At 41.4% G+C, this 26,328-nt stretch overlaps 1 protein-coding gene across 2 annotated transcripts in view; it reads right to left on the bottom strand.

Annotated features, from left to right (window-relative positions):
- Positions 1 to 6,096: 6,096 nt before the first annotated feature.
- LOC143781395 (vasoactive intestinal polypeptide receptor-like) overlaps positions 6,097 to 26,328 on the bottom strand; it is a 236,175-nt gene continuing 215,943 nt past the window's right edge. For both annotated transcript variants that reach the window (XM_077267989.1, XM_077267988.1), the window contains exons 11-13: positions 21,694 to 21,823; positions 15,225 to 15,266; positions 6,097 to 13,374 (exon numbers count right to left, since the gene is read on the bottom strand). In XM_077267989.1, coding sequence (XP_077124104.1) covers positions 13,183 to 13,374; positions 15,225 to 15,266; positions 21,694 to 21,823 — 364 coding nt within the window. In that variant the 3' untranslated portion in view covers positions 6,097 to 13,182. The remainder of the gene's footprint in view (positions 13,375 to 15,224; positions 15,267 to 21,693; positions 21,824 to 26,328) is intronic.

Here is a 26,328-nt window from a genome sequence, read left to right as displayed (position 1 = left end):
GTTCTCCCTATATATAATTTATTACATGAGCACTTTATGGAGTAAATAACTCCTTTGGTTTCACACGATATATGATCTTTAATCGTCCATTCATTTGGCCCATTTGAGAGCGATAATTGTTTTTTATAATTTAGTCGTCTACATGGTTTACACTTAAGGCATGGATAAAATCCTGGATGTGTACAATAAGGAGGATGCATGGTCAGTGCTTGTGGATTCGGAACCGTGGGGGCTATTTTAGTGGCCAAACTGTTCGCTTTTCTGTATACAAACACGGGATTTTCCGATATTTTTTCTCCTATAATTTTATCGTCTTTTAGGATATCCCACTGTTTCTTTACTATCCTTTTCAGTAGATAGGTATTGGCATTATATTGTGTGATTATCGGGACCACCTATGAGGGACTTATGCTTTGATAGGAATAAGAGACTGTATACTATAAAAAAATTCTTTAACGTAACGGATCAGGAATACCCACAGGAAGAGTATGGTGATAATTTAGAAAAAACTATAGAATCCCTAAGAAGTTTGGAAAATCACCTCATTAAGGAAATGAGAGATTTGTGGGAGGTGGCCACACTGGAAAGCTACCTATCACTCAATCAGATACCAAAGGGATTAACAGTATACAAAGCAATATCTGGGGACATTGGTGACCCCGAAACAGTTAGAGAATGGAATATTATGTTTAAAGAATTCTCAGTGCAGACTGTATCCTTCATTATCGAAAAAAGGAAACAACATCTAACTATACTCAAGAACAATATCTCAAAGCTATTTGATGAAATTAAACCATTAGAGGACCACCCTGAAATTATTAAATTATCAAAAAGCATCAGATTAAGAATAATAGCAAAAGAGAGGGAAATTCTGGAAAGAAAACGTAATAAATTTAGTAGAGATCTATCTGTAGGGGATGTCAATACAGTCCCATCACAACAAGCGATGCAGACTACCCTTAATAAGGTAACTAGAGAATCAAGTAGAGAATATCAGACTCCAGGAAGATTGAGCCAAATGGAGACACTGGATGAAATATCCAGTAGCCCCATGTCAGCTGATAGGTTCTCAATACATCTAACTGAGGATATAGAGATTGGAACAAATCAGGACGAGATTCAGGACCTAGAAATTAGTGTGAACTCATGGCCATCTACCCATGAGAGATCAATATACACACCCATGGCATCACAAGCCTTCCAGAATAGATTTAATATTCTAAATAATGAAGACATCTCCCCATCTACGAGCGGAGAAGTCATGTCTGAGTATGTAAATAATTCTCCTACCAGAAAAACAAAATTCCCCAAAAAAAGTGTAAAAAAACCATTAAGACAGACTCCAAGTACCCAATCAGTGGTGTTCCCATTTCCCTACGTATAAATTTGCATAGCTTGGTGCGAACCTGGTACCCATGGCAGTACCCCACTGCTGGGAGTAGTAATGAGCCTCATATTTGAAGTAGTTATGAGTTAGTATAAACTCTATGCAATCCAAAATAAAAGTCACTTGTCCCTCTGGTAGTAATCCTTGTTTATCTAGAAAGAATTTTACTGCCTCACATCCTTTTTTGTGCTGTATAATTGTGTACAGCGAAGTAATGTCTAATGTACCCATGATGTAGTGTGGTTTCCATTCTACTTCTTCGAGGATTCTGAGAATATGGGTACTGTCTTTTAGGTATGACGGAAGTTGGGGGACCACTTTTTGAAGATGACAGTCCACATATTTCGACATATTCGCTGTGAGGCAACCTATTCCGGATATAATCGGTCTACCCGGTGGATTTATTGGGCACTTGTGGATCTTTGGGAGATAATAAAAGTATGGTATCCTCGGATGCTCTATTTTGATAAAGTCAAATTCATGCTTAGTAAGGGTTCCTTCCTCTTTCCCTTTCTTTATTAGCTCTTTCAATTCGCTAGTATATTTATCTGTTGGATCATTGGATAAGATCCTATACGTTTGTTGATCTCCTAGTAGTCGTGAGGCCTCCTTTGTATAATCTGTAGAATTCAAAATAACTATGCCTCCCCCTTTATCCACTGCCCTGATTACTATTTGCTTATTATCTTGCATTTGCTTAATGGCTTTGCGTTCATTATTGGTTAGATTATTTTTAAATTTCATACACCTCTTATCTGAAATTTTTCTGATATCTCCTATTACATTCCTTTGAAACGCCTCAAATGAGTTAGAATACTCTTGTATTGGGTTAAAATTGGATTTTACTTTTAGGGAGGTGTGTATAGGAGTCAGTTGATTGTGGGGGAGCACTTGCGTGGTTGGCTTTATTTTTTAGAAAATAGTTTTTGATAGCTAATTTCCGCATGAACATTTTTATTCCAATAAATGCCTGAAATTTGTTAAACTTTGTGTTTGGGGCATATTTAAGGCCTTTCTTCAGAAGGGATATTTCGTTATTGTCTAATTCGTGTTTACTAAGATTAAAAATTTTTTGTTGTTGTTGTGACTGTGAGTTTTCTTCACTTATTTTTTTGTTATTATTCTGTTTCCTCTTTTTTTTTTTTTGGGCCCGTTTCCCCGCCCTACATCCTCTTTTTCGTATTTTTTTTGGCCTAACTGAAAAAAAGGATGATGTTTTTGTTTATTTTTCTGTGGATTTCTTTATTTTTGTCTTTGTTTTTTTCCACTGATTGGGTACTTGGAGTCTGTCTTAATGGTTTTTTTACACTTTTTTTGGGGAATTTTGTTTTTCTGGTAGGAGAATTATTTACATACTCAGACATGACTTCTCCGCTCGTAGATGGGGAGATGTCTTCATTATTTAGAATATTAAATCTATTCTGGAAGGCTTGTGATGCCATGGGTGTGTATATTGATCTCTCATGGGTAGATGGCCATGAGTTCACACTAATTTCTAGGTCCTGAATCTCGTCCTGATTTGTTCCAATCTCTATATCCTCAGTTAGATGTATTGAGAACCTATCAGCTGACATGGGGCTACTGGATATTTCATCCAGTGTCTCCATTTGGCTCAATCTTCCTGGAGTCTGATATTCTCTACTTGATTCTCTAGTTACCTTATTAAGGGTAGTCTGCATCGCTTGTTGTGATGGGACTGTATTGACATCCCCTACAGATAGATCTCTACTAAATTTATTACGTTTTCTTTCCAGAATTTCCCTCTCTTTTGCTATTATTCTTAATCTGATGCTTTTTGATAATTTAATAATTTCAGGGTGGTCCTCTAATGGTTTAATTTCATCAAATAGCTTTGAGATATTGTTCTTGAGTATAGTTAGATGTTGTTTCCTTTTTTCGATAATGAAGGATACAGTCCGCACTGAGAATTCTTTAAACATAATATTCCATTCTCTAACTGTTTCGGGGTCACCAATGTCCCCAGATATTGCTTTGTATACTGTTAATCCCTTTGGTATCTGATTGAGTGATAGGTAGCTTTCCAGTGTGGCCACCTCCCACAAATCTCTCATTTCCTTAATGAGGTGATTTTCCAAACTTCTTAGGGATTCTATAGTTTTTTCTAAATTATCACCATACTCTTCCTGTGGGTATTCCTGATCCGTTACGTTAAAGAATTTTTTTATAGTATACAGTCTCTTATTCCTATCAAAGCATAAGTCCCTCATAGGTGGTCCCGATAATCACACAATATAATGCCAATACCTATCTACTGAAAAGGATAGTAAAGAAACAGTGGGATATCCTAAAAGACGATAAAATTATAGGAGAAAAAATATCGGAAAATCCCGTGTTTGTATACAGAAAAGCGAACAGTTTGGCCACTAAAATAGCCCCCACGGTTCCGAATCCACAAGCACTGACCATGCATCCTCCTTATTGTACACATCCAGGATTTTATCCATGCCTTAAGTGTAAACCATGTAGACGACTAAATTATAAAAAACAATTATCACTCTCAAATGGGCCAAATGAATGGACGATTAAAGATCATATATCGTGTGAAACCAAAGGAGTTATTTACTCCATAAAGTGCTCATGTAATAAATTATATATAGGGAGAACAAAGAGGCCACTATATATAAGAATAAACGAACATCTGAGAAATATAAAAAAGAAATTTCAGGGCCATCCACTATCAAAGCACTTTATGAATTATCATGGAGGTTCCACAAAAGGCACCATTATTACAGGCTTAAAAGTAGTGAACAAAAGCTGGCGGAAAGGAGATTATATTAAACAAATGTCAAGAGAAGAGAGCCGGATGATTTTTGAACTAGATACTCTCATGCCAAAAGGCCTGAATAGTGAGATCGAACTTTTTGCTTTTAGCACATAAAGGGGTTAAAGGACTGCGGCTGTGAATAAAAGGATACACACTCCTATATGGACCATCCCTGAGGAAGGAATACGTCTATTCCGAAACGCGTCGGTCTTTTTTTGGTCCATTGCGCTATCCGTAGCCAGTCACGTGTGTCAACACGTGACTGTGACGTCACGCTAGGTCCTGCAGAGTCAGGAAACCAGCGGCTAATACACATAGCGCGCAGCCACCCCACGCTATTGATTGCAAAGAACGGGTGTGTTGGAGCACTGCTACCGGCCGGGGCAGCGCTCACCACCCTTAGGAGCGACACAAATCCGGAGACATACCACAAGGAGTTCATTACAACCAGAGAAGAGCGGAGGAACAGACAAGAACATAGGAGGTAACCTTCCCTCTGGCAAACATTTTTATCAAAGTCAAGCTGCTTGTTTTTATGTGTTTTTTAACGTGTGCCTTTCAGGTGTTTTTAACTATTTGCCCTACTCTGGGTAAATGAGTGCGCCCCCATTATAGTAAGTCAAACTCTATGCGTCCATTTTTTACAGTATCCAAATCTGGATGAGAATTATATCCACAAGGAGTCTAGATGGCACAGGGGAGAAAAAAAAGGGGGAAAAAAAAGGGAGAAAAAAAGGGGGAAAAAAAAGGGGGGAAAAAAAAGGGGGAAAAAAAAGGGGGAAAAAAACTGAAGGTTTCATCGTGCATCTAGAAAGTTAAACAAAAGTGTGACAGACTGTTCCCTGACTTATTGTTCCAAACAAAACAAAGGGGACTATTCCTAGCGCGGACATATCATTACTCATAAGATTTTATAATGTTTATAATTAGGTCCAATTTTTTGTGTTGTGTTTGTAAAATGAATGTTTTTAAAATAGGAAATCATGTCATTGTCATTTTTAATTGAATATTGGGACGCCCTTTTCTGAAAAATCCGTACTTGAAAAAATTTAGCAAATTATGTTTCTGATTCATTAGGACCCAAATCATTAAAAATCTGTCATAAAAATAATAAAAAAAAAATTAAATTGCTAATTTGGCAAGTAATGGGTTAACTGCTCAGGACGCTTTCTATGTCTCTACTTATGAAGAACTCAGCAGTGGAGAAGTTTGTCTTTGGCTTCTGCACTGTGCATAGGCAGTAAGTGAGGTGACAAAGGTCACTTTATTACATTTAGAGCTTTGCCATCTCCCCATACAGAGCACAGCAGCCGATGCCTCTCAGTCCGGATCAGTTGACAGTGGGAATAATAAAATAGTGCACCCCTGCGCCCCTCTAACTTGACACCATTGGGTTTGGCAGGTTATCCAGTGTCCCTATGACAACACTGAATTGCATGAGCACAGCGAACCTTGAAGCTGAGATACAGGCACGTTGTCATAATGTAATAATACGTGTCATTCCTTGCACCTAGATCTAGTGTGCCGGTGACCCCAATGAGTTGCCAGAGCGCAATGACAGGAAGTGTTGTCAGAGGGACACAGGTAGAACAGTTTACTTAACGTTACTCTCCATTTTTGCATAAATAGACAATTTTGAATAGGAGATCTGATTATTTGCCCAGAGATCTTGTGTCTCTATGACAACACTGCAGGACCAGAGCACATTGACAGGATGTTTTGTTAAATGGATGCAGGAAAAGAAACCTAAATCTCTCCATTTTACTAACAAAAGTGAAATAATATCTAGAGTTCTGGCTGAGCTGAGGTGCGGTGTCAGGAAGTGTCGTCATGGGGTCACAGGTAAAGAAACTCTTCTTGTAGAAAGTATGAAACTTAAACCCGGCAGAGAAGTTAAATATCGCAACACATTTCACTGCAGATGTTCTAGATGTTTTCCTTTAATAAAAAGCAAAAAAGTTTCTCAAATAAACAAACAAAAACAAATTTGTCATAAAATATAGGAAAGCGACAAACATTTCTGCACCATATTTACACTTCACATTGTATCAAAACGTACATTCATTTCCTGTGCTGTTGTGTTCTAGAGCCTTATATGCACCATTATATACACAGACTGGCCAAAAACAAAGCTGAGAAGTCAGAAAAAACAGAAAAACTTTCACATTCTCTAATCGGTCAGAACAGATGTCTCGGCTTCTTGTCATTTCCCTTTTCACATTTTTGTCCCCTTGTATTGCGTGCTTTAGTTTGCAATCTTCTCATTCCCATTGCTGCTGTTTTTGTTGGGTTTTTTTGCAAAAAATTACAAGAAAAATATTTTACTGAAATTTATGTAATAAAAAAAAGAAAATAGATCAAAAGCAGTAAAAAAAAAAACAACTTCATCTGTTAATCTGAAGGTGAATGTATCGTTGGTTAAATTGACTGTCGATACATTTTCTACTTAAAACCCCCATATAGACTCTAAAGAAGACAACTCAATAACTTAAAGGGGATGTCCCACAACCAGTGCTTTATCAGTTTTTTAACCTCCAGATAAAGATGAATACTCATCCTACTTTATGGTCATTGGTCACTTTTTCTTGTCCCAAAGAGTTGGTGGAAGACCCTGGCCAAAAAATTTGGTGGGACGTTTCACTTGGATAATCCCTTATCATTTTTAATTCTAGGAGTGATTTCTTTTTCTTGCAGTAAATTATTATTGGGGAAATTGAATTTCGTTAGAGGGAATCTGATAGCAGCATGATGTAGGTAGGGGCAGAGACCCAGATTCCAGGGATGTGTCACTTACTGGGCTGCTTGCTGCAGTTTTGATAGCATCCCTGTATGCTCTGCTGGAAATATAGCAGAGCTCGGAATGCTGAGCTCTGTTTAACCCCACCCACACCATTGATTGGCAGCTTCCTGTATACACTGTGTATTGTTAGTAAGCTGCCAATCAGTGGTGGGGGCGGAGTTTAAAAGAGTAGCTGGACTGTTCTGCATGTGAGTCCTAGTCCTCTAATGATAATCTCCTGCTGATAAAACACGGATTGTATTGAAACTACAGCAACTGCTCACCTGCCCCTACAACATGCTGCTCTCGGATTTAGCATGACAGATTCCCTTTCATTTCCTTGAGTATACAGAACTTTTTGAAAACTCTACCAGCGAGGCTTCTTTGTCCTGAAAAGCAAACTTTTGTTTCTTTTCCCAAGTGTTGTGTGTATGGGATGATTTGTATTTTAGTCTATAGATAAAATCCGTCTCTTGGACTTACTGTAGTTTTTCCAGTAGGGCATGCCTCAATGAGCTCAGCTTATCAGTCCTGGGGGGATTATTATTATTTTTTTGTAATAGTTGTTTGATTCATCAAACCTAACCTTTATTACTATATTTAGAAAAAGGTAGAATAAAAACAAAAAAGTGGACAGTTCTGGGGACAGAGGGGTGTATGGGTTGGCTGCTGGTGTGGTCACATCCCTGGATATTGTAACTACTCTATAAATCTTAGCAAACGAAGAACAGAAAGGGATAAATATATAGAATAAAAAGCCTTTACAGGTAGAATCTGGTCCTCTGCAAAAGACTAATAAAAGCTTCGTAAATATTTCTTAAGAGGTAGGGTGAGTCAATGAGGTAATTGCTTTTGTAGTCGTCTAGTGCAGGGATACGATGTAGGTGAATTTCGGAGGGTTCATCAATTGCTCTCAGTAGATGTAGATAATTTTGCGGCTGGTTACACATATATCAGGCGCCACCCTAATAATGGAATTTAATAAAAAAAAAGCAATGCAATTCTAATACAAAGCCTATGGAGGCCACGTGACAGCATTCTGATTATAGTACAAAACTTTATAGGGAAACCTCTTGGGGGGGGGGCTCCCACATTTTCAGATGATGCCAGCTATATTTGGGCTATAAGTAGATATATTCGGGGTCTAGCAAATTCATAGCTGCCATTACTGAGTGCCAATAGAAGGACAGCCAGGACAATATAGCTACGTGACTCTACTGGGACGCATAGCGACACCTACATAGGGCATCTGAACACACGTATTTGTTGCCTACTCTATGCGTAATGTCCATAAAGTTCATTTAAATAGCTAGTTATTTTATAGACTGAATGAATGAATGAATCTACAAAGAGTTATATGCATAAAGTTATAATTTCACTGTGCTAAATATACAAAACAATTCCTCTATAATAAATTATACACTATAATTGCATAAATATATTTAGATTTATTAGCAATGTGACCAAATATTTCCATAGTCATAGAGTTATTACATAAAGGGTAACATTTCTAATGTAGTTTCATAGTAGAGATGTTGATAGACCCATGGCGGTCCCACATGGTCAGAGCTTTACTCTTCATGTACTCTCCAGTTCCAAACTACCATGAAAAGATACCCTAAGTAGGTAATGATGATTATTATACCTGTTACTTTTTCTATCCCTTTATTGCATACCAAGGTCAAAGTAAATACTAGCAATTAAACTGACTAGATTTCTTTATTATAAATAAAGAGATTATTATTATTATTATTATTATTATTATCAGGTGTAGACACTTGTGGGGATGTTGATAGACCCATGGCGGTCCCCAAAGGCTGCAGCCCTAGTTCTTATATATTCCTCAGTTCCAATGATCCTTCTGTTTATCACCTACTTAGAGTATCTTGAAACTATATTTGACACTTTTTTCCATCCACGCCTTTTATTCCCAAATCACAGCGATTACACTATCAATGAAACTTGCCTGGTGTAGATACTTGTCCTGTATAGGTTGGTTAACTACTGCCAAAATGCAAGGGGGAAGAAATAAACTCAACCCTAAAGACACATTTTCAATTCCAAAATTGTAGTAATTTGTTTTAGGGTGGGTTGTCACTCAATCTTCCTACTGCCGCTATGCTGATTGGTGCATTTTGGTGAATGTGTAAACAGGTGCAAAGTATTAGAGTGGGGAGTTATATTTAGAAGATATATTGGATTCAAAGAGCAATCTGCACCAGAATGCGGTTCCCTATGCTTTTGAGTTTTCCATCCCTTGTATAGCCCCTACTCGATATTCATTATTCTTTACTGAATGTCCATGAATTTGCACTCACTCACATTGCAGATATCTACAATTACTGAAATAATCGAAAGGGCCAATCATTTTAAGGGGATGTCACCTACTTTTGGAATAAGATATAGATTGTGGATACTGTCTTACCTATTAATAGAAGGGTTCAACTAAATTAGGTAAAATTCAGGGGGCGCTATTGTATTGGGGTCTATGTAAAGTAAGGTGGTGAAATGTGGTACTACAAATTGTAAGGTAAGTTATATGCTTGAACACTCTCCTAATAACCCTGTTTATACATTATGGAAGGAATATTGCTCTCCTCTCCTCTCTCCCTTTTCAGGTTAACCTGTTGTTTGTGCAGCAATCCCGCCCAGGCCACATATACTGGTATAGTAGAGCTTAGCTGGCCATTCAATCAAATTGTGCATTTAACCCGAAGTCCACAGATAAATCCTCACAATATTACCGCACATTGTGAAAATAAACTCAGCTCTGATACATCCACGTGTGCTCCATATTCATGTTATCTGCTACAATGGAGCAGAAATATTCCGCAGTCTCAGTCAATCTGCAGTTTTCTCCTTGCCGTCATTATATCAATGAGGGTCAGATTAAGAAGCAAAACTCCCTTATCTGTGAGCGCGGAGGCGCACCCGCTGTCACTCAGACTATTTAGGTTACTTTCAGACGATATTATAAATTCTGCTCGGTCTCTGTAGAAATGAAATATTAAATCGGTTCTAAAATCCCAGGTTCTTCATAATAAGAAGTTCTCGCACAACGTCGCTTATTGCAAGAAACTTCCAATCACGCTCTACTGAGTTCTGCATAGTTCTCGGGAGGAGCCGTAAGGTGATGGCTTTAAAGGGGAACTCTAGTCACCACTATATCCTACATATCTCCATACAGACGTCCACCGTTAGAGGAAACCAAGGACGATCTGACTAAAAGCTCACAAACTCCCCCCAAAATGCCCACTTTTGCCATATTTCCATAAACACTTTCCGTTTTGGGGTAATTTTGCCAAGAAGTCCAAGAAAATAGGACCAGCTGGGATGATATCCACAAAAGTGAACCTATCACTTAGATTTCCCACACTACGAGTTATCATTCGATCTGTGTAATAGGCTTTTTACTCACAAGTAGTCATCTGGGCGGGGCCACTCCTGGAAACAGTCACGGGCTAGAATCAGAACAATTTTGTCTCTTTCCTGCTGTGTTGGGTTCGGTTGTCGGACATTTGCACATGCACTCACTTTGGCTGCGCATGCGCCAGGTGCCAGGACACCGAAGAAGATTCCTCGCCCTTCACTGCACATCCCCTGCAAGTGGAACTGAACAGAGCAAAACACCCTCAACCACTGTGTGACTATTCACAGGAATGCCCCGCCCAGATGACTACTAATCAAAATAGCGCATGCACCAAATTATAGCTTAGTTTTTTAAACTGCCTTTAAGAAAGTTTACACAGGACTTTCCCTTTGTTATGGAGGTTTATTGTGGAAAATTTAAAGTGACATTCAGCCCCTTTAAAAAAGGAGGAGGAGGAGTCAAACATTTATAAATTATGTGTCGTGGAGACGACAGAAATTAGTTGATACAATGTATCATTCATAGTGTGCAGGTCTGGGACAGCTTGAGGCCATGTTTTCAACTTTGACTGGGGTTCCCCTTTAAGTCATTGATCAGGTCCCTGATATATATTGACCCCCTGTATACATATATGGTAGTGCTGTATGTGTCGGAGAGTGGGGGAGGGATCTCATAAACTTCTATGATAATCTGCAAATAGACACATTGTATCTCAGAGAGGCAAATAGAAGCCGCCGGTCCATGTAAACTCATGTACAGGTGATGATATAGAAATGTAAAGTTCGCCAATCCCATGCATTGGAAATATCTCACGGCTGTGACCTCAGGAGTCAGGTATTTCTCACAGATAGTGAAGGTGTGTATACTTTTGCAACCTTTATTTTATTGCTCCAAAGCATCCAAAATTAAAAATGAAGTCGCCAAGTCAATAGTCTTGATTAAAAATCTTCTATCGATTTTTGTATACAGCTCCGCTTCTGATTTATCACCGTGGCTACAGACTTAAAAAAAAACTCGCTATGTAGTCTGATCTTACATCTGCCCCTCTTCAGAGAGTGAGAAGTAAAAAAGAAAGCAGGATCTGACTACAGGCAGGGCTTGTTTGTTGTCTGTAACCATGGAGACAAACTGATACTTTTCAAAGTCAGAGAAATGTTGCCACTCACCGACCAATAGAATGTTAACCCTTTATTCCTTATTGTGTAAAAGCAACGTGCAGCACAATGGGGAGTACACAGAAATCTGTACTCCATGTTGTTAATCCTCTAAAGAATTAATATTTTATTAACCGGTGAGTGTCCAAATAACGGTGTAAGAACTTTAATGGACAAATCGCTCTGCGCATCCTTAATCAAGACTTTTTGTAAAGTTGCTTCAATTTTATATTTTCCATTAAAATGTACACAGTCTTTACTGTTTAGTGAAGGCATCCACAAAAATGTTTAGAAGTTGCAGAAGTAGTCTCATTAGATGCTGAAAATGCCAAAATATTGTAAATTTCACTTCCTGAAGGTAGAAACACTTTAAAAAGGGATGTTTCCCATATTTTTAGACTTTCAGAGATTTTGCAGATGCCTAGTTGGTGACTAACACAAGGATTCCAACATTTCCGATGGACATTTTACTCCAAAGTTATTCTAATTACAAGATAAAGAGCTGGGGGGGGGCGCTGTTCCATTGAAGCCTATGAGAAATTTACAAAAGCAGTGGTGAAAGGTGGTACTGCAAATTAAAAAATATAATTGTGTGCACATACCCTTATTGAAATCAGGACCGGAACTACTAAAAAACACACTCTATCACACTATAAGTGGTACTACTCCTTACACAATTAATGCAGCATAAATCTGGACTAACTATCAATGGAATATGGAATATGGCTCCTTCTACAACCTGAAGATAAAATGTGACATATTTATCTTATTAGATCTTTTTCTCTTTTAGTTTGGCATTATGATAGGGTCATACATTTCTATTTTGCTTTCTCTCTAGGTTTCCTGTAAGGATCGTTTTAATCCAGACACAAATTTATTACTAGTCATGTCTTATATATTTTTCTTCACGCACTATTTCAACACAAAAAAATCTGTCCAGAAATACATTTTACACAAAAGTAGCTCCAAAAGTTAAAAATAGCAAAAAAAAAAAAAAAAATCACTAAACTCCGGAATGACAACACGGCGGAGCCACAAACGTGATCCAGTCAGATGTGAGGCTGAAAACTACACTCCAAAATTAGAATTACAAAAAAAGGGGGAAAAAAATAGAGACACTTTGTACAGTGTCTTGTGCATTTTCTGAAATTTCTATCTAGATGATTTGATTTTACTTAAGCGCTATCAAAAATTTTTTTGTACTTTTATGGGTTTTTTTTTACGTTAAATATAAAATGGATCCTGATACCCAGATGGATCATTTCTTAGCTTATCAGATTCCCCCCGATGTTCGCTCATTCTGTCCATAAACATCATCTCTTGATGCTTTAATTCGCACTCCAAGTCAAAGATTAAATAAATATATTTAGAACTTTTTTTTTTTTTCATTTTTTGTTTTTTTTAAATTCCAAAATTTTGATTTTCTTAAGATTCTCCTTGTTTTTAAGATTCACTCAAGAAAGTTTTGTAAGACATTCCAGTACGAAGCCACAATAACTCCGAGTCTTTTTTTTTTGTCTGTAAAATACGCAATGGTCCGCTTGGTCGAGAAGAGTATCGGGGGGTTGCGCAAACCCTCTAAAGTGCAATTTTATTTAAAAAAAAAAAAAGTGTGTTCAGGTTTCCTGCTGAATCCACTTCAAGGCGGTGACGTCACCATTTGGCATAAAGTCTTGCACCAAACTTGTACAATTGATCCGTCCTACTTCAGACTAAGGAAAATTCGGCCTGGAATCCGGAAGATCTCCGGGTCTTGGGGCTGCATTTGGTCAACATGGAAATCTGGGTGCTGAAGTTGGTCCCATTGCTGCCCAGTGAAGGGTGGTGATATTTCATGTCCTTTCCTGGACACCTCTCAAGGTGCCATCTCCGCCATTTACGTTTTAGCTCTGCTTGAACCTAGAATATTAAAAAATAATAATAATAAAAAAATGGTATAATATTCAAAATTATATTAATATATAAAATATATATTATATTTTACGGATTAATTTTCTATTTATTTATCCACTTCCGGACTGTGAAGGAGAGAATGGCTAATGAAATCAATTATTAACCTTACATAAGCCAGTAATATATGTGGTGTGGGAAGATGGCGTCTACATCCTGGAACGACGCCCTGGAATCCTCGGAATGTGAGGTGGATACACTGAAGACCATATATGGAACAGACCTAGCATGGACCCATCATAGACTGACACGATGGCGGCTGAGACGCTGTGCAACGCCCTCGTCCTGCCTGCTACATGATCTTTTGTTTGTACTAATAAAGTTCCGTTCTGTGCCAACTTTTGCCGGGAGAAGAGCACACATCTGACCTTGCATCCAATGTCTTTCTTCTATGCATGCACTCGGCTCATATTTATTAGGTCAGGGGCAGGCAATCACTAAGATCTTCTCACCTTAAGAGATCACACCAACGGTACCACCCACAGACTTTAAACATCTGGGTGCACGTAATCATACAGCTGCGAGAGCAGGGAGCCGGCTGTCAGGCACAACCGAGCTCCTCATAGGAAAGGCAGGGATGGTTTATTACCGTTTCTGCCTTCTAAATCGCAGAACAAGTGCTATTGGTGCTTCCTCCTCCTGACCTGGTGATCACTGGGTTTAGGGAAGAGCAGGACCTGGTGAGTCCTAGAAGACCCAGTCAGCTCTGCTGTGCAGCCAGAATATTGCATTTCCACTGTAACTGGGGCTAACATACCTGCCCCAGTTACAGGGTAAGTAAGATTTAAAAAAAAAAGTATTTCAATATTGAAATGTCCCTCAGTGGTGTTTTATGACATTATGGGGGGTTATAAGGTGTAAAAAATGTAGGAAATATACATTAAAACACTCCTAATCCAAACCAATGTTACTGACCCTGTCCTCATTAAAAAAATAGAAAAGTCATGTACAATACATAAAAAATGAAAGGGAAACAAATTTAAAATAAAAATGATTGAAAATGACAAATAAAAATGAAGCCTCACATATCACGGGGAAATAAAAAAAAGATACAAAAATTTTTTTAACAACCAAACAAGAACATTTTTACAGTTTAGTTAACCGCTTGCACGAAAACCCCCCGGGGGTAAAAGGCCTGGTATTAAACTGGCTAAATAGCGCTAACATATTCCATAGAACTGTACAGATAATATCATCGCTTCAATAACCATTGGCCACACAATTTAATTTTCAAATTATCTGTGTGTTTTGGGATTTGAGCCCTAGTGCTGCAAGACAATAGCGCTAACCAGCGATGGCCCTGGTGAAAGAACTTGTACAATGTTACTGTAAAATCGAAATTAGGGCTTAGACTGCCTAACAAGCCTCTCTATGATGGGTCGTGAGAATAAAGCAGCACTGTTCTACAATTAGTAATGATAATTGTTTTTATAAATATTTACACAAGTTACATAACAAAGATAAAATTGTGACTACCTGCAGCCACCACTAGGGGGAGCTCTAGATCTTACTGCATACAGTTTATATATTGAACTCAATAATAACCCTGTATGCAGTAAGCTCCTGAGCTCCCTCTAGTGGAGGCGGCAGGTAGTCACAATTTTATCATCCACATATACAGTACGTCTATACAGATTGCGTATTAAGGAAAGGAAGCTCCAACCACTACATGGATACATTAAAAAATTACTCAAAACAAATTTTTGACCTAAATTTAAAAAAAAGTGTTCAAGGCAAAATATTTATTTAAAAATATAATTATATTTGAATTGTTTAAATAAGAAATCTTTTCTTCCTACCTCTCCATTTAGGAAACAATACAGAATCGCCACCACGAAACCCTAGAGCGAAAACAAGAAACATTAACCGCTACATACTGTATATACATACAAATGCAATGAAAAGTATGTAAAAGGATAAACAGTATGTCACGAGGGTGTCATGTCCCCCTGGAATACCTGGAGTTAGATGGTCACGTCAGGAAATGAATCGCAGGTCTTCTTTAGAGATGGTGTGATTTGTGTCCCATATTAAATGGATTTAGTTTCCTCTGGTGCTGAAGAGATTAACGACCCTTTCTATGCTGGTCAATAACATGCAGCCCCATTTCTGCTGCTTCTGATCTGGTCATTACCTCTTCTTGTATAAACTGATCAGACCTTCTTGTCTCTGCTGGTGAAAGATTCGTCTTCCTGTACTGTGTGCTAAAGCTAAGCAGTTGGAATGGAGTTGTTGTAGTAGTGTTCTGTGGTTTGCTGTAGTAGGTGTGTGTTTATCGCCTGGTCCCAGTTCCTATTTAGTTTATTCCTCCCTGTCCCTATCCTCCTTCCTATTGTTGGTTAGTGCTTTTTGTCATGAATCCCAATGGCTAGGGATAGCAAGGGACAAGCAAAGTAATACAAAATATCGGACGAGCTCTAGGGTGATGGAACCTGGGCTGACCGCTGCCCTACGCCTGACAAACGCAACTAGAGATAGCCAGGGAGCGTGCCTACGTTGGTTCTAGACGCCACGCACCAGCCTAAGAGCTAACTAGTACTGCAGAGAAAATAAAGACCTCACTTGCCTCCAGAGGAATGAACCCCAAAAGGTATAGTTGCCCCCCACATGTATTGACGGTGAAATGAGAGGAAGGCACACACATAGAGATGATATATATAGGTTCAGCAAATTGAGGCCCGCTGTAAACTAGAAAGCAGAACGATACAAAAGGGGTCTGAGCGGTCAGCAAAAAACCCTAATCAAAAAACCATCCTGAGATTACAAGAACCCATGTGCCAACTCATGGCACATGGGGAGAACCTCAGTCCACTAGAGCTACCAGCTAGCATAGAGACATAATAAGCAAGCTGGACAAAAAAAACAACAACTGAAAATCAGCACTTAGCTTATCCTGAAAGATCTGGGAGCAGGTAGGCAGGAACCAAACAGAGCACATCTGAATACATTGATAGCCGGCAAGGGAATGACAGAAAGGCCAGGTAAAATAGGAAACACCCAGCCTCTGATGGACAGGTGGAAACCAAAGGCCGCAACCCACCAAAGTCACCCAGTACCAGCAGTAACCACCAGAGGGAGCCCACAAACAGAATCCACAACAGTGCCCCCCCCTTGAGGAGGGGTCACCGAACCCTCACGAGAACCCCCAGGGCGATCAGGGTGAGCTCTATGGAAGGCGCGGACCAAATCAGTCGCATGAACATCGGAGGCGACCACCCAGGAATTATCCTCCTGACCATAACCCTTCCACTTAACCAAATACTGGAGTTTGCGTCTGGAAACACGAGAATCCAAGATCTTCTCAACAACATACTCCAATTCTCCCTCCACCAGCACCGGAGCAGGAGGCTCAACCGAAGGAACAACGGGCACCTCATACCTCCGCAACAACGACCGATGGAACACATTATGAATAGCAAACGATGCTGGGAGATCCAAACGAAAAGATACAGGGTTAAGAATCTCCGAGATCCTATAAGGACCGATGAACCGAGGCTTGAACTTAGGAGAAGAGACCTTCATAGGGACAAAACGAGAAGACAACCACACCAAATCCCCAACAAGAAGTCGGGGACCCACGCGGCGACGGCGATTAGCAAACTGCTGAGTCTTCTCCTGAGATAACTTCAAATTGTCCACCACCTGGTTCCAAATCTGATGCAGCCTGTCCACCACCACGTCCACTCCAGGACAATCCGAAGACTCCACCTGACCGGAGGAAAAACGAGGATGAAACCCCGAATTACAAAAAAAAGGAGAGACCAACGTGGCAGAACTAGCCCGATTATTAAGAGCAAATTCGGCCAGTGGCAAAAACGCAACCCAGTCATCTTGATCAGCAGAAACAAAACACCTCAAATAAGTTTCCAAGGTCTGATTAGTTCGCTCCGTCTGGCCATTCGTCTGAGGATGGAATGCAGACGAGAAAGACAAATCAATGCCCATCTTGGCACAAAACGTCCGCCAAAATCTAGACACAAACTGGGATCCCCTGTCAGAAACGATATTCTCCGGAATCCCATGCAAACGAACCACGTTCTGAAAAAATAAAGGGACCAACTCAGAGGAGGAAGGCAACTTAGGCAAGGGCACCAAATGAACCATCTTAGAAAAGCGGTCACACACAACCCAGATAACGGACATTTTCTGTGAAACCGGGAGATCAGAAATAAAATCCATGGAAATGTGCGTCCAAGGCCTCTTCGGGATGGGCAAGGATAACAACAACCCACTGGCCCGAGAACAGCAAGGCTTAGCTCGAGCACACACTTCACAAGACTGCACAAAGGTATGCACATCCCTAGACAAGGAAGGCCACCAAAAAGACCTGGCCACCAAGTCTCTAGTACCAAATATTCCAGGATGACCAGCCAACACAGAAGAATGGACCTCGGAGATGACTCTACTGGTCCAATCATCCGGAACAAACAGTCTTTCTGGTGGACAACGATCCGTTTTATCCACCTGAAACTCCTGCAATGCACGTCGCAAGTCTGGGGATACGGCGGACAATATTACCCCATCCCTAAGGATACCAGTAGGCCCAGAGTCTCCAGGAGAGTCAGGCACAAAACTCCTGGAAAGAGCATCTGCCTTCACATTCTTTGAACCTGGCAGGTATGAAACCACAAAATTGAAACGAGAAAAAAACAACGACCAACGAGCCTGTCTAGGATTCAAACGCCTGGCAGACTCAAGGTAAATGAGATTCTTGTGATCAGTCAAGACCACCACACGATGTTTAGCACCCTCAAGCCAATGACGCCACTCCTCAAATGCCCACTTCATGGCCAAAAGCTCCCGATTACCCACATCATAATTGCGCTCGGCGGGCGAGAATTTTCTAGAGAAGAATGCACATGGCTTCATCACCGAGCCATTAGAACTTCTCTGTGACAATCTCGGAAGCATCAACCTCAACCTGAAAAGGAAGTGAAACATCTGGTTGACACAACACAGGAGCAGAAGAAAACCGGCGCTTAAGTTCCTGAAAGGCCTCCACGGCCGCAGGAGACCAATCAGCAACATCAGCACCCTTTTTAGTCAAATCAGTCAAAGGTTTAACAATACTGGAAAAATTAGCAATGAACCGACGATAAAAATTAGCAAACCCCAAGAACTTCTGAAGGCTCTTAACAGATGTAGGTTGTGTCCAGTCACAAATCGCCTGAACCTTGACGGGATCCATCTCAATAGTAGAAGGAGAAAAAATGTACCCCAAAAAAGAAATCTTCTGGACTCCGAAGAGACACTTTGAGCCCTTCACAAACAGAGAATTGGCCCGCAGAACCTGAAACACCTTCCTGACCTGTAGAACATGAGACTCCCAGTCATCAGAAAACACCAAAATATCATCCAAATACACAATCATAAACTTATCCAGATATTCACGGAAAATATTGTGCATAAAGGACTGAAAGACTGACGGAGCATTGGAGAGTCCAAAAGGCATTACCAAATACTCAAAATGGCCCTCAGGCGTATTAAATGCGGTTTTCCACTCATCACCCTGTTTTATCCGCACCACATTATACGCACCGCGAAGATCTATCTTAGTGAACCACCTAGCCCCCTTAATGCGAGCAAACAAATCAGTCAATAATGGCAATGGATACTGATACTTGACTGTAATCTTATTCAGAAGGCGATAATCTATACAAGGCCTCAGGGAACCATCTTTTTTTGCCACGAAAAAAAAACCTGCTCCCAGAGGGGACGAAGATGGACGAATATGTCCCTTTTCCAAGGACTCCTTAATATAATTCCGCATAGCAGTATGCTCTGGCAGTGACAGATTAAATAAACGACCCTTAGGGAACTTACTGCCAGGAATCAATTCTATAGCACAGTCACAATCTCTATGCGGAGGGAGCGAATTGAGCTTAGGCTCCTCAAAAACATCCCTATAGTCAGACAAAAACGCAGGGATCTCAGAAGGAGTAGATGAAGCGATAGAAATCGGAGGTGCATCATCATGAACCCCCTGACATCCCCAGCTTAACACAGACATTGTTTTCCAGTCCAGGACAGGATTATGAGTTTGTAACCATGGCAGACCAAGCACTAGTACATCATGTAAATTATAAAGTACAAGGAAGCGAATCACCTCCTGATGAACGGGAGTCATGCGCATGGTCACTTGTGTCCAATACTGCGGTTTATTCATAGCCAATGGTGCAGAGTCAATTCCCTTCAGAGGAATAGGAACTTCCAGAGGTTCCAGACTAAAACCGCAGCGTTTAGCAAATGACCAATCCATAAGACTCAGGGCAGCGCCCGAATCCACATAGGCATCGACGGAAATGGAAGACAGTGAAAAAATCAGAGTCACAGACAAAATGAACTTAGGCAATTCTGAGGGTCGCCTCGCAGGAAAGATATTACAATCTTGACCTGTTGAGCAGGGTCTCCAGAGGAGCGAGATTTTAAAGAAAGAAACAATTTACAATTGTTCCTGAAATTCAGGAAGGTAGATCTATCTCCAGAAAAGAACTCTGGAGTAGAAATTCTAGGTTCAGACATGGGAGTGTGAACAACAAAATCCTGTATGTTTTGAACTTTTGCCGCGAGATTACTCAGGCTGGAAGCCAAACTCTGGACATCCATGTTAAACAGCTAATATCAGAGCCATTCAAGGGTTAAGAGGAGGTAAGAAGCAGCTAGACAGCAATTAAGGGCTAGGCAGCAAAACTCTGAAGGAAAAAAATAAATAAATAAATAAATAAATAAATTTCCCTTAAACACTTCTTTTTCTCCTGCTTCAGCCCAAACAATTAACACTTTGTGGGCCGGCTATACTGTCATGAATCCCAATGGCTAGGGATAACAAGGGACAAGCAAAGTAATACAAAATATCGGACGAGCTCTAGGGTGATGGAACCTGGGCTGACCGCTGCCCTACGCCTGACAAACGCAACTAGAGATAGCCAGGGAGCGTGCCTACGTTGGTTCTAGACGCCACGCACCAGCCTAAGAGCTAACTAGTACTGCAGAGAAAATAAAGACCTCACTTGCCTCCAGAGGAATGAACCCCAAAGGTATAGTTGCCCCCCACATGTATTGACGGTGAAATGAGAGGAAGGCACACACATAGAGATGATATATATAGGTTCAGCAAATTGAGGCCCGCTGTAAACTAGAAAGCAGAACGATACAAAAGGGGTCTGAGCGGTCAGCAAAAAACCCTAATCAAAAAACCATCCTGAGATTACAAGAACCCATGTGCCAACTCATGGCACATGGGGAGAACCTCAGTCCACTAGAGCTACCAGCTAGCATAGAGACATAATAAGCAAGCTGGACAAAAAAACCAACAACTGAAAATCAGCACTTAGCTTATCCTGAAAGATCTGGGAGCAGGTAGGCAGGAACCAAACAGAGCACATCTGAATACATTGATAGCCGGCTAGGGAATGACAGAAAGGCCAGGTAAAATAGGAAACACCCAGCCTCTGATGGACAGGTGGAAACCAAAGGCCGCAACCCACCAAAGTCACCCAGTACCAGCAGTAACCACCCACCAGAGGGAGCCCACAAACAGAATCCACAACAGCTTTTATATGATAGAGCTTTTCTGTTATCCCTCTTTTACCTCACATTTCTGTCCCAGACCTCAGGGGTGGGGGAGGGGACAGATTAGGATTTAACAGGAGCATAGTAAGATCGGAGACTCAGGCCTCTCTACCTTCAAGAGTACCCCCGGGACAAGGATAGTTCCAGAACCAGTTTGAGGCTCCCCTTCCTTACCGAAGACCGTCACAGTGTGACACTGTATTGACATCACAAATGAAAAAGTTTTCCTCTCTTCTGTCTAATAAAATTGTCAAGGCTGAGAATTGATGGGGTTTAGCTCTTAAAGGAATATTGTCAAGATTGGAAGTAATCCCGTATCCATGGTATAGGGGATAACTTCACAATGGCTCATGGTTCAACCGATGGGTCCTCCAACAAGTACGAGAACTGGGGATCTGAAGACCCCTGTGTGAGCGGAGCAGTGGCCGATGAATCTTAATGGGACCTCCAGATATAGCCAAGAGCAGAATTCAGATGGTCTTCTGCACTCCCATAGGAGCGAATGGATCCAAGGTGTGCACCATCGATCACTGCTCCGTTCACACAAAGTCCCCATAATCAGGATCAGTTGGGCCCCCAGCGATTGGGAAGTTGTCCCCTATCTCATGGGTAGAGAAGAACTTCCAAACTTGCAGAATGTTTAATGATTCGGCGATTTCGCCATCGAGTGCAATGCGCAAATGTCTTAATTTTTACCTGGAAGGAGCCAAGAATGAGCTCAAAGACCATCTTGACCTCCATCTTGTAATTGTCCGGGAAGAAGGCGAACACGATGTAGTGGATTCCGAACAGCGGGATTAGGAGAAGAGTCGACTTCGCCAGTCTCCTGGAAGACACACGGATATTAATTAGCCATTACTGCCCTTCCACTCAGGCCTCTTCTAATTATTTCCAGACCCTCAGGAGCTGCGCTCCCATGAGCGACAGCAGATGATGAGTATAGGAAGTATCACACACGTGAGGCTTAGATACACAACTCAATAGATGGAATGGAAGGAATGATATAATAGAAGAGTGAATGCAGCTCTGGATGTCATTAAAGTAGAAGACATGATGTGACAGCAGAATTGTGAATGCAGCTCTGGATTTAACTAAAGCACAAGGAAAGATAATAGTTGGATGTGATTAAAGTAACGGCAGAATTGTGAATGCAGCTCTGGGAGTAACTGTAGTACAAGAAATGATATAACAGTAAAAAATATTACTGCAGCTCTGGAAGTGGCTTTTGCATAAGGCACAAAGTAACAGTAGAATTGTGAATACAGCTCTGGATGTGCTTGCCATGATGATACATTAGAAACATGGCTGCAGCTCTGGATGTGAGAGGTATAAGATATGATATAACTGTAGTCTAAGGTACCTGAAATCTACTTCTAGGCTCAGATGTCTGCTGCTCCCCATGCTTTACACTGCAGCGCAGCATAAGCTGGTTATTATTACAGCAGTGACGTGATGAGGTACCTGCTGTAAACGAACTGCGGAGAAGGAGCTGCACTGCGGGGAGAGGCTTCTAAGGGAACATGATTTCCCAGATGAATCACCCTTACAGTAATTTATACTAAACAATCTCAGACATTTGATTTCTGGATGCTCGTCCCGGCTGACGCTGCAGCTTTCGTCACCGCACTCCGGTTGTTAATGTCCTCGGCAGATATTAAATGGGAAATGCAAATTGATTTACGTCCTCCCTTTGCACTTCAATTGGTTTTATGCTCCAAGACGACTCAGAGTGAAAGGACTTTACCTAATTAAAACCATCCTACTGGTAAATAGAATAAATGGCATCTGACTCGGTCTCCAGACACATCTAAAGATTACACCCATGACTAGATGAGCCCTTACACCCATGACTAGATGAGCCCTTACACCCATGACTAGATGAGCCCCTTACACCCATGACTAGATGAGCCCCTTACACCCATGACTAGATGAGCCCCTTACACCCATGACTAGATGAACCCCTTACACCCATGACTAGATGAGCCCCTTACTCCCATGACTAGATGAACCCCTTATATCCATGACTAGATGAGCCCCTTACACCCATGACTAGATGAACCTCTTACACCCATGACTAGATAAGCCCCTTACACCCATGACTAGATGAGCCCCTTACACCCATGACTAGATGAGCCCCTTACACCCATGACTAGATGAGCCCCTTACACCCATGACTAGATGAGCCCCTTACACCCATGACTAGATGAGCCCCTTATACCCATGACTAGATGAACCTCTTACACCCATGACTAGATGAGCCCCTTACACCCATGACTAGATAAGCCCCTTACACCCATGACTAGATGAGCCCCTTACACCCATGACTAGATGAACCCCTTATATCCATGACTAGATGAGCCCCTTACACCCATGACTAGATGAACCCCTTACATCCATGACTAGATGAGCCCCTTACACCCATGACTAGATGAGCCCCTTACAACCATGACTAGATGAGCCCCTTACATCCATGACTAGATGAGCCCCTTATACCCATGACTAGATGAGCCCCTTATACCCATGACTAGATGAGCCCTTACACCCATGACTAGATGAGCCCTTACACCCATGATTAGATGAGCCCTTACATCCATGACTAGATGAGCCCCTTATACCCATGACTAGATGAGACCCATATACCCATGACTAGATGAGCCCCTTATATCCATGACTAGATGAGCCCCTTACAACCATGACTAGATGAGCCCCTTACACCCATGACTAGATGAGCCCCTTACACCCATGACTAGATGAACCCCTTACACCCATGACTAGATGAGCCCCTTACACCCATGACTAGATGAGCCCCTTACACCCATGACTAGATGAGCCCCTTACACCCATGACTAGATGAGCCCCTTACACCCATAACTAGATGAGCCCCTTACTCCCATAACTAGATGAACCCCTTACACCCATGACTAGATGAACCCCTTACACCCATGATTAGATGAGCCCTTACAACCATGACTAGATGAGCCCCTTACACTTACACCCATGACTAGATGAGCCCCTTACACCCATGACTAGATGAGCCCCTTACACCCATGACTAGATGAGCCCCTTACAACCATGACTAGATGAGACCCTTACACTTACACCCATGACTAGATGAGCCCCTTACACCCATGACTAGGTGAGACCCTTACACCCATTACTAGATGAGCCCCTTACACTTACACCCATGACTAGATGAGCCCCTTACACCCATGACTAGATGAGCCCCTTATACCCATGACTAGATGAGCCCCTTACACCCATGACTAGGTGAGACCCTTACAACCATGACTAGATGAGCCCCTTACACTTACACCCATGACTAGATGAGCCCCTTACACCCATGACTAGATGAGCCCCTTACACCCATGACTAGATGAGCCCCTTACACCCATGACTAGATGAGCCCCTTACACCCATGACTAGGTGAGACCCTTACAACCATGACTAGATGAGCCCCTTACACTTACACCCATGACTAGATGAGCCCCTTACACCCATGACTAGATGAGCCCCTTACACCCATGACTAGATGAGCCCCTTACACCCATGACTAGATGAGCCCCTTACACCCATGACTAGGTGAGACCCTTACATCCATGACTAGATGAACCTCTTACACCCATGACTAGATGAGCCCCTTACACCCATGACTAGATGAGCCCCTTACACCCATGACTAGGTGAGACCCTTACAACCATGACTAGATGAGCCCCTTACACTTACACCCATGACTAGATGAGCCCCTTACACCCATGACTAGATGAGCCCCTTACACCCATTACTAGATGAGCCCCTTACACTTACACCCATGACTAGATGAGCCCCTTACACCCATGACTAGATGAGCCCCTTACACCCATGACTAGATGAGCCCCTTACAACCATGACTAGATGAGACCCTTACACTTAATCCATGACTAGATGAGACCCTTACACTTAATCCATGACTAGATGAGACCCTTACACTTAATCTCATGATTACATGAGCCCCTTACACTTACTCTCATGACTAGTTGAGACACTTGAGTTCTGATTTATGGGACATTTAAGCCCCGGCCTGAAGTACAGAGCTTTGTCCACAATACCTCCAAGAAATGCCCCTTGCATAAGATCCGCCTTTGTGCGACAGTTCTATAAATCTTGCTGATTTTTCCAATGTGAATAATTCCTTCTTCTCCCAGCTATAATCTGAGGACAGAGACGTCCGTGATCACCTGCGATCACCAGCAGAGGCAGCAGTAAGTGCTCTGTTCGGCTGCAGTGCCACCAGTGGCTAAATGAAGCATTACGCTTATTTCCATGAAGTCAGTGGGCGGAGATGCTTTCTGTAGTCACTTTCGCGTTGGTGAGGATCCTGAATTTTTACCACTTTTGTGCTTTGGATGTGACCACTTTATTATATGCTCTGATGCAGTCAGGAGCCAACGACGACCCACTGTCAATATCACAAGCGAGCGTCACATTGCCACTGATAGGTAAATGTCACGAGCTGTAAAGGGCAAGCAGCAATTTTTCTGATACTCAGCCGCTTCCTGTAGCCATAAATTTGAATTTCTTTTCATGCCAATCCGCTTTGCTTGCGTTGCGATAACAGTGGAGAAATGAAATAAAGTTTATTATCATGTATAAAAGGCAGGTGGTGGGGGATGGGGAGATAATTCTGCCCTAAGGGTACGTTCACACAGGACTTTTTTGCTGCTTTTTTTTGCTGCTTTTTTTTATGCTAATTTAGGTGCGTTTTTTTGGTGCGTTTTTGGTGCGTTTTTTGGGTACGTTCACACAGGACTTTTTTGCTGCAGATTTTTGCTGCTTTTTTTATGCCAATTTTCAGCTGCTAGGACACCTCACAATGGCTCTTCACACCTTACTACCAGGAACTCCCTCACAATAGATCACAATCAGGACACCTCACAATGGCTCTTCACACCTCACAATGGCTCACAATGGATCCTCACACCTCACTACCAGAAACTCCCTCACAATAGATCACAATCAGGACACCTCACAATGGCTCTTCACACCTCACAATGGCTCACAATAGATCTTCACACCTCACTACCAGGAACTCCCTCACAATAGATCACAATCAGGACACCTCACAATGGCTCTTCACACCTCACAATGGCTCACAATGGCTCCTCACACCTCACTAACCACACCCCTAAATTCTTGGCTGTGAGATCCCTTCCTGCTGGCCATGATTTTCTGCACAAAAAACGCAGCAAATAATGCTACATGCGTTTTTTCAGCGTTTTTGCAGCGTTTTTTTCATCACCCATTCAAGTCAATGGGTGAAAAAACGCTGCAAAAACGCAGCAAAAACGCTGAAAG

This window comes from Ranitomeya variabilis, chromosome 6, assembly GCF_051348905.1.
Source record: "Ranitomeya variabilis isolate aRanVar5 chromosome 6, aRanVar5.hap1, whole genome shotgun sequence".
NCBI lineage: Eukaryota > Metazoa > Chordata > Amphibia > Anura > Dendrobatidae > Ranitomeya > Ranitomeya variabilis.
Note: the sequence above shows the minus strand (reverse complement) of the source record. Positions and strands in the feature narration are given on the sequence as shown.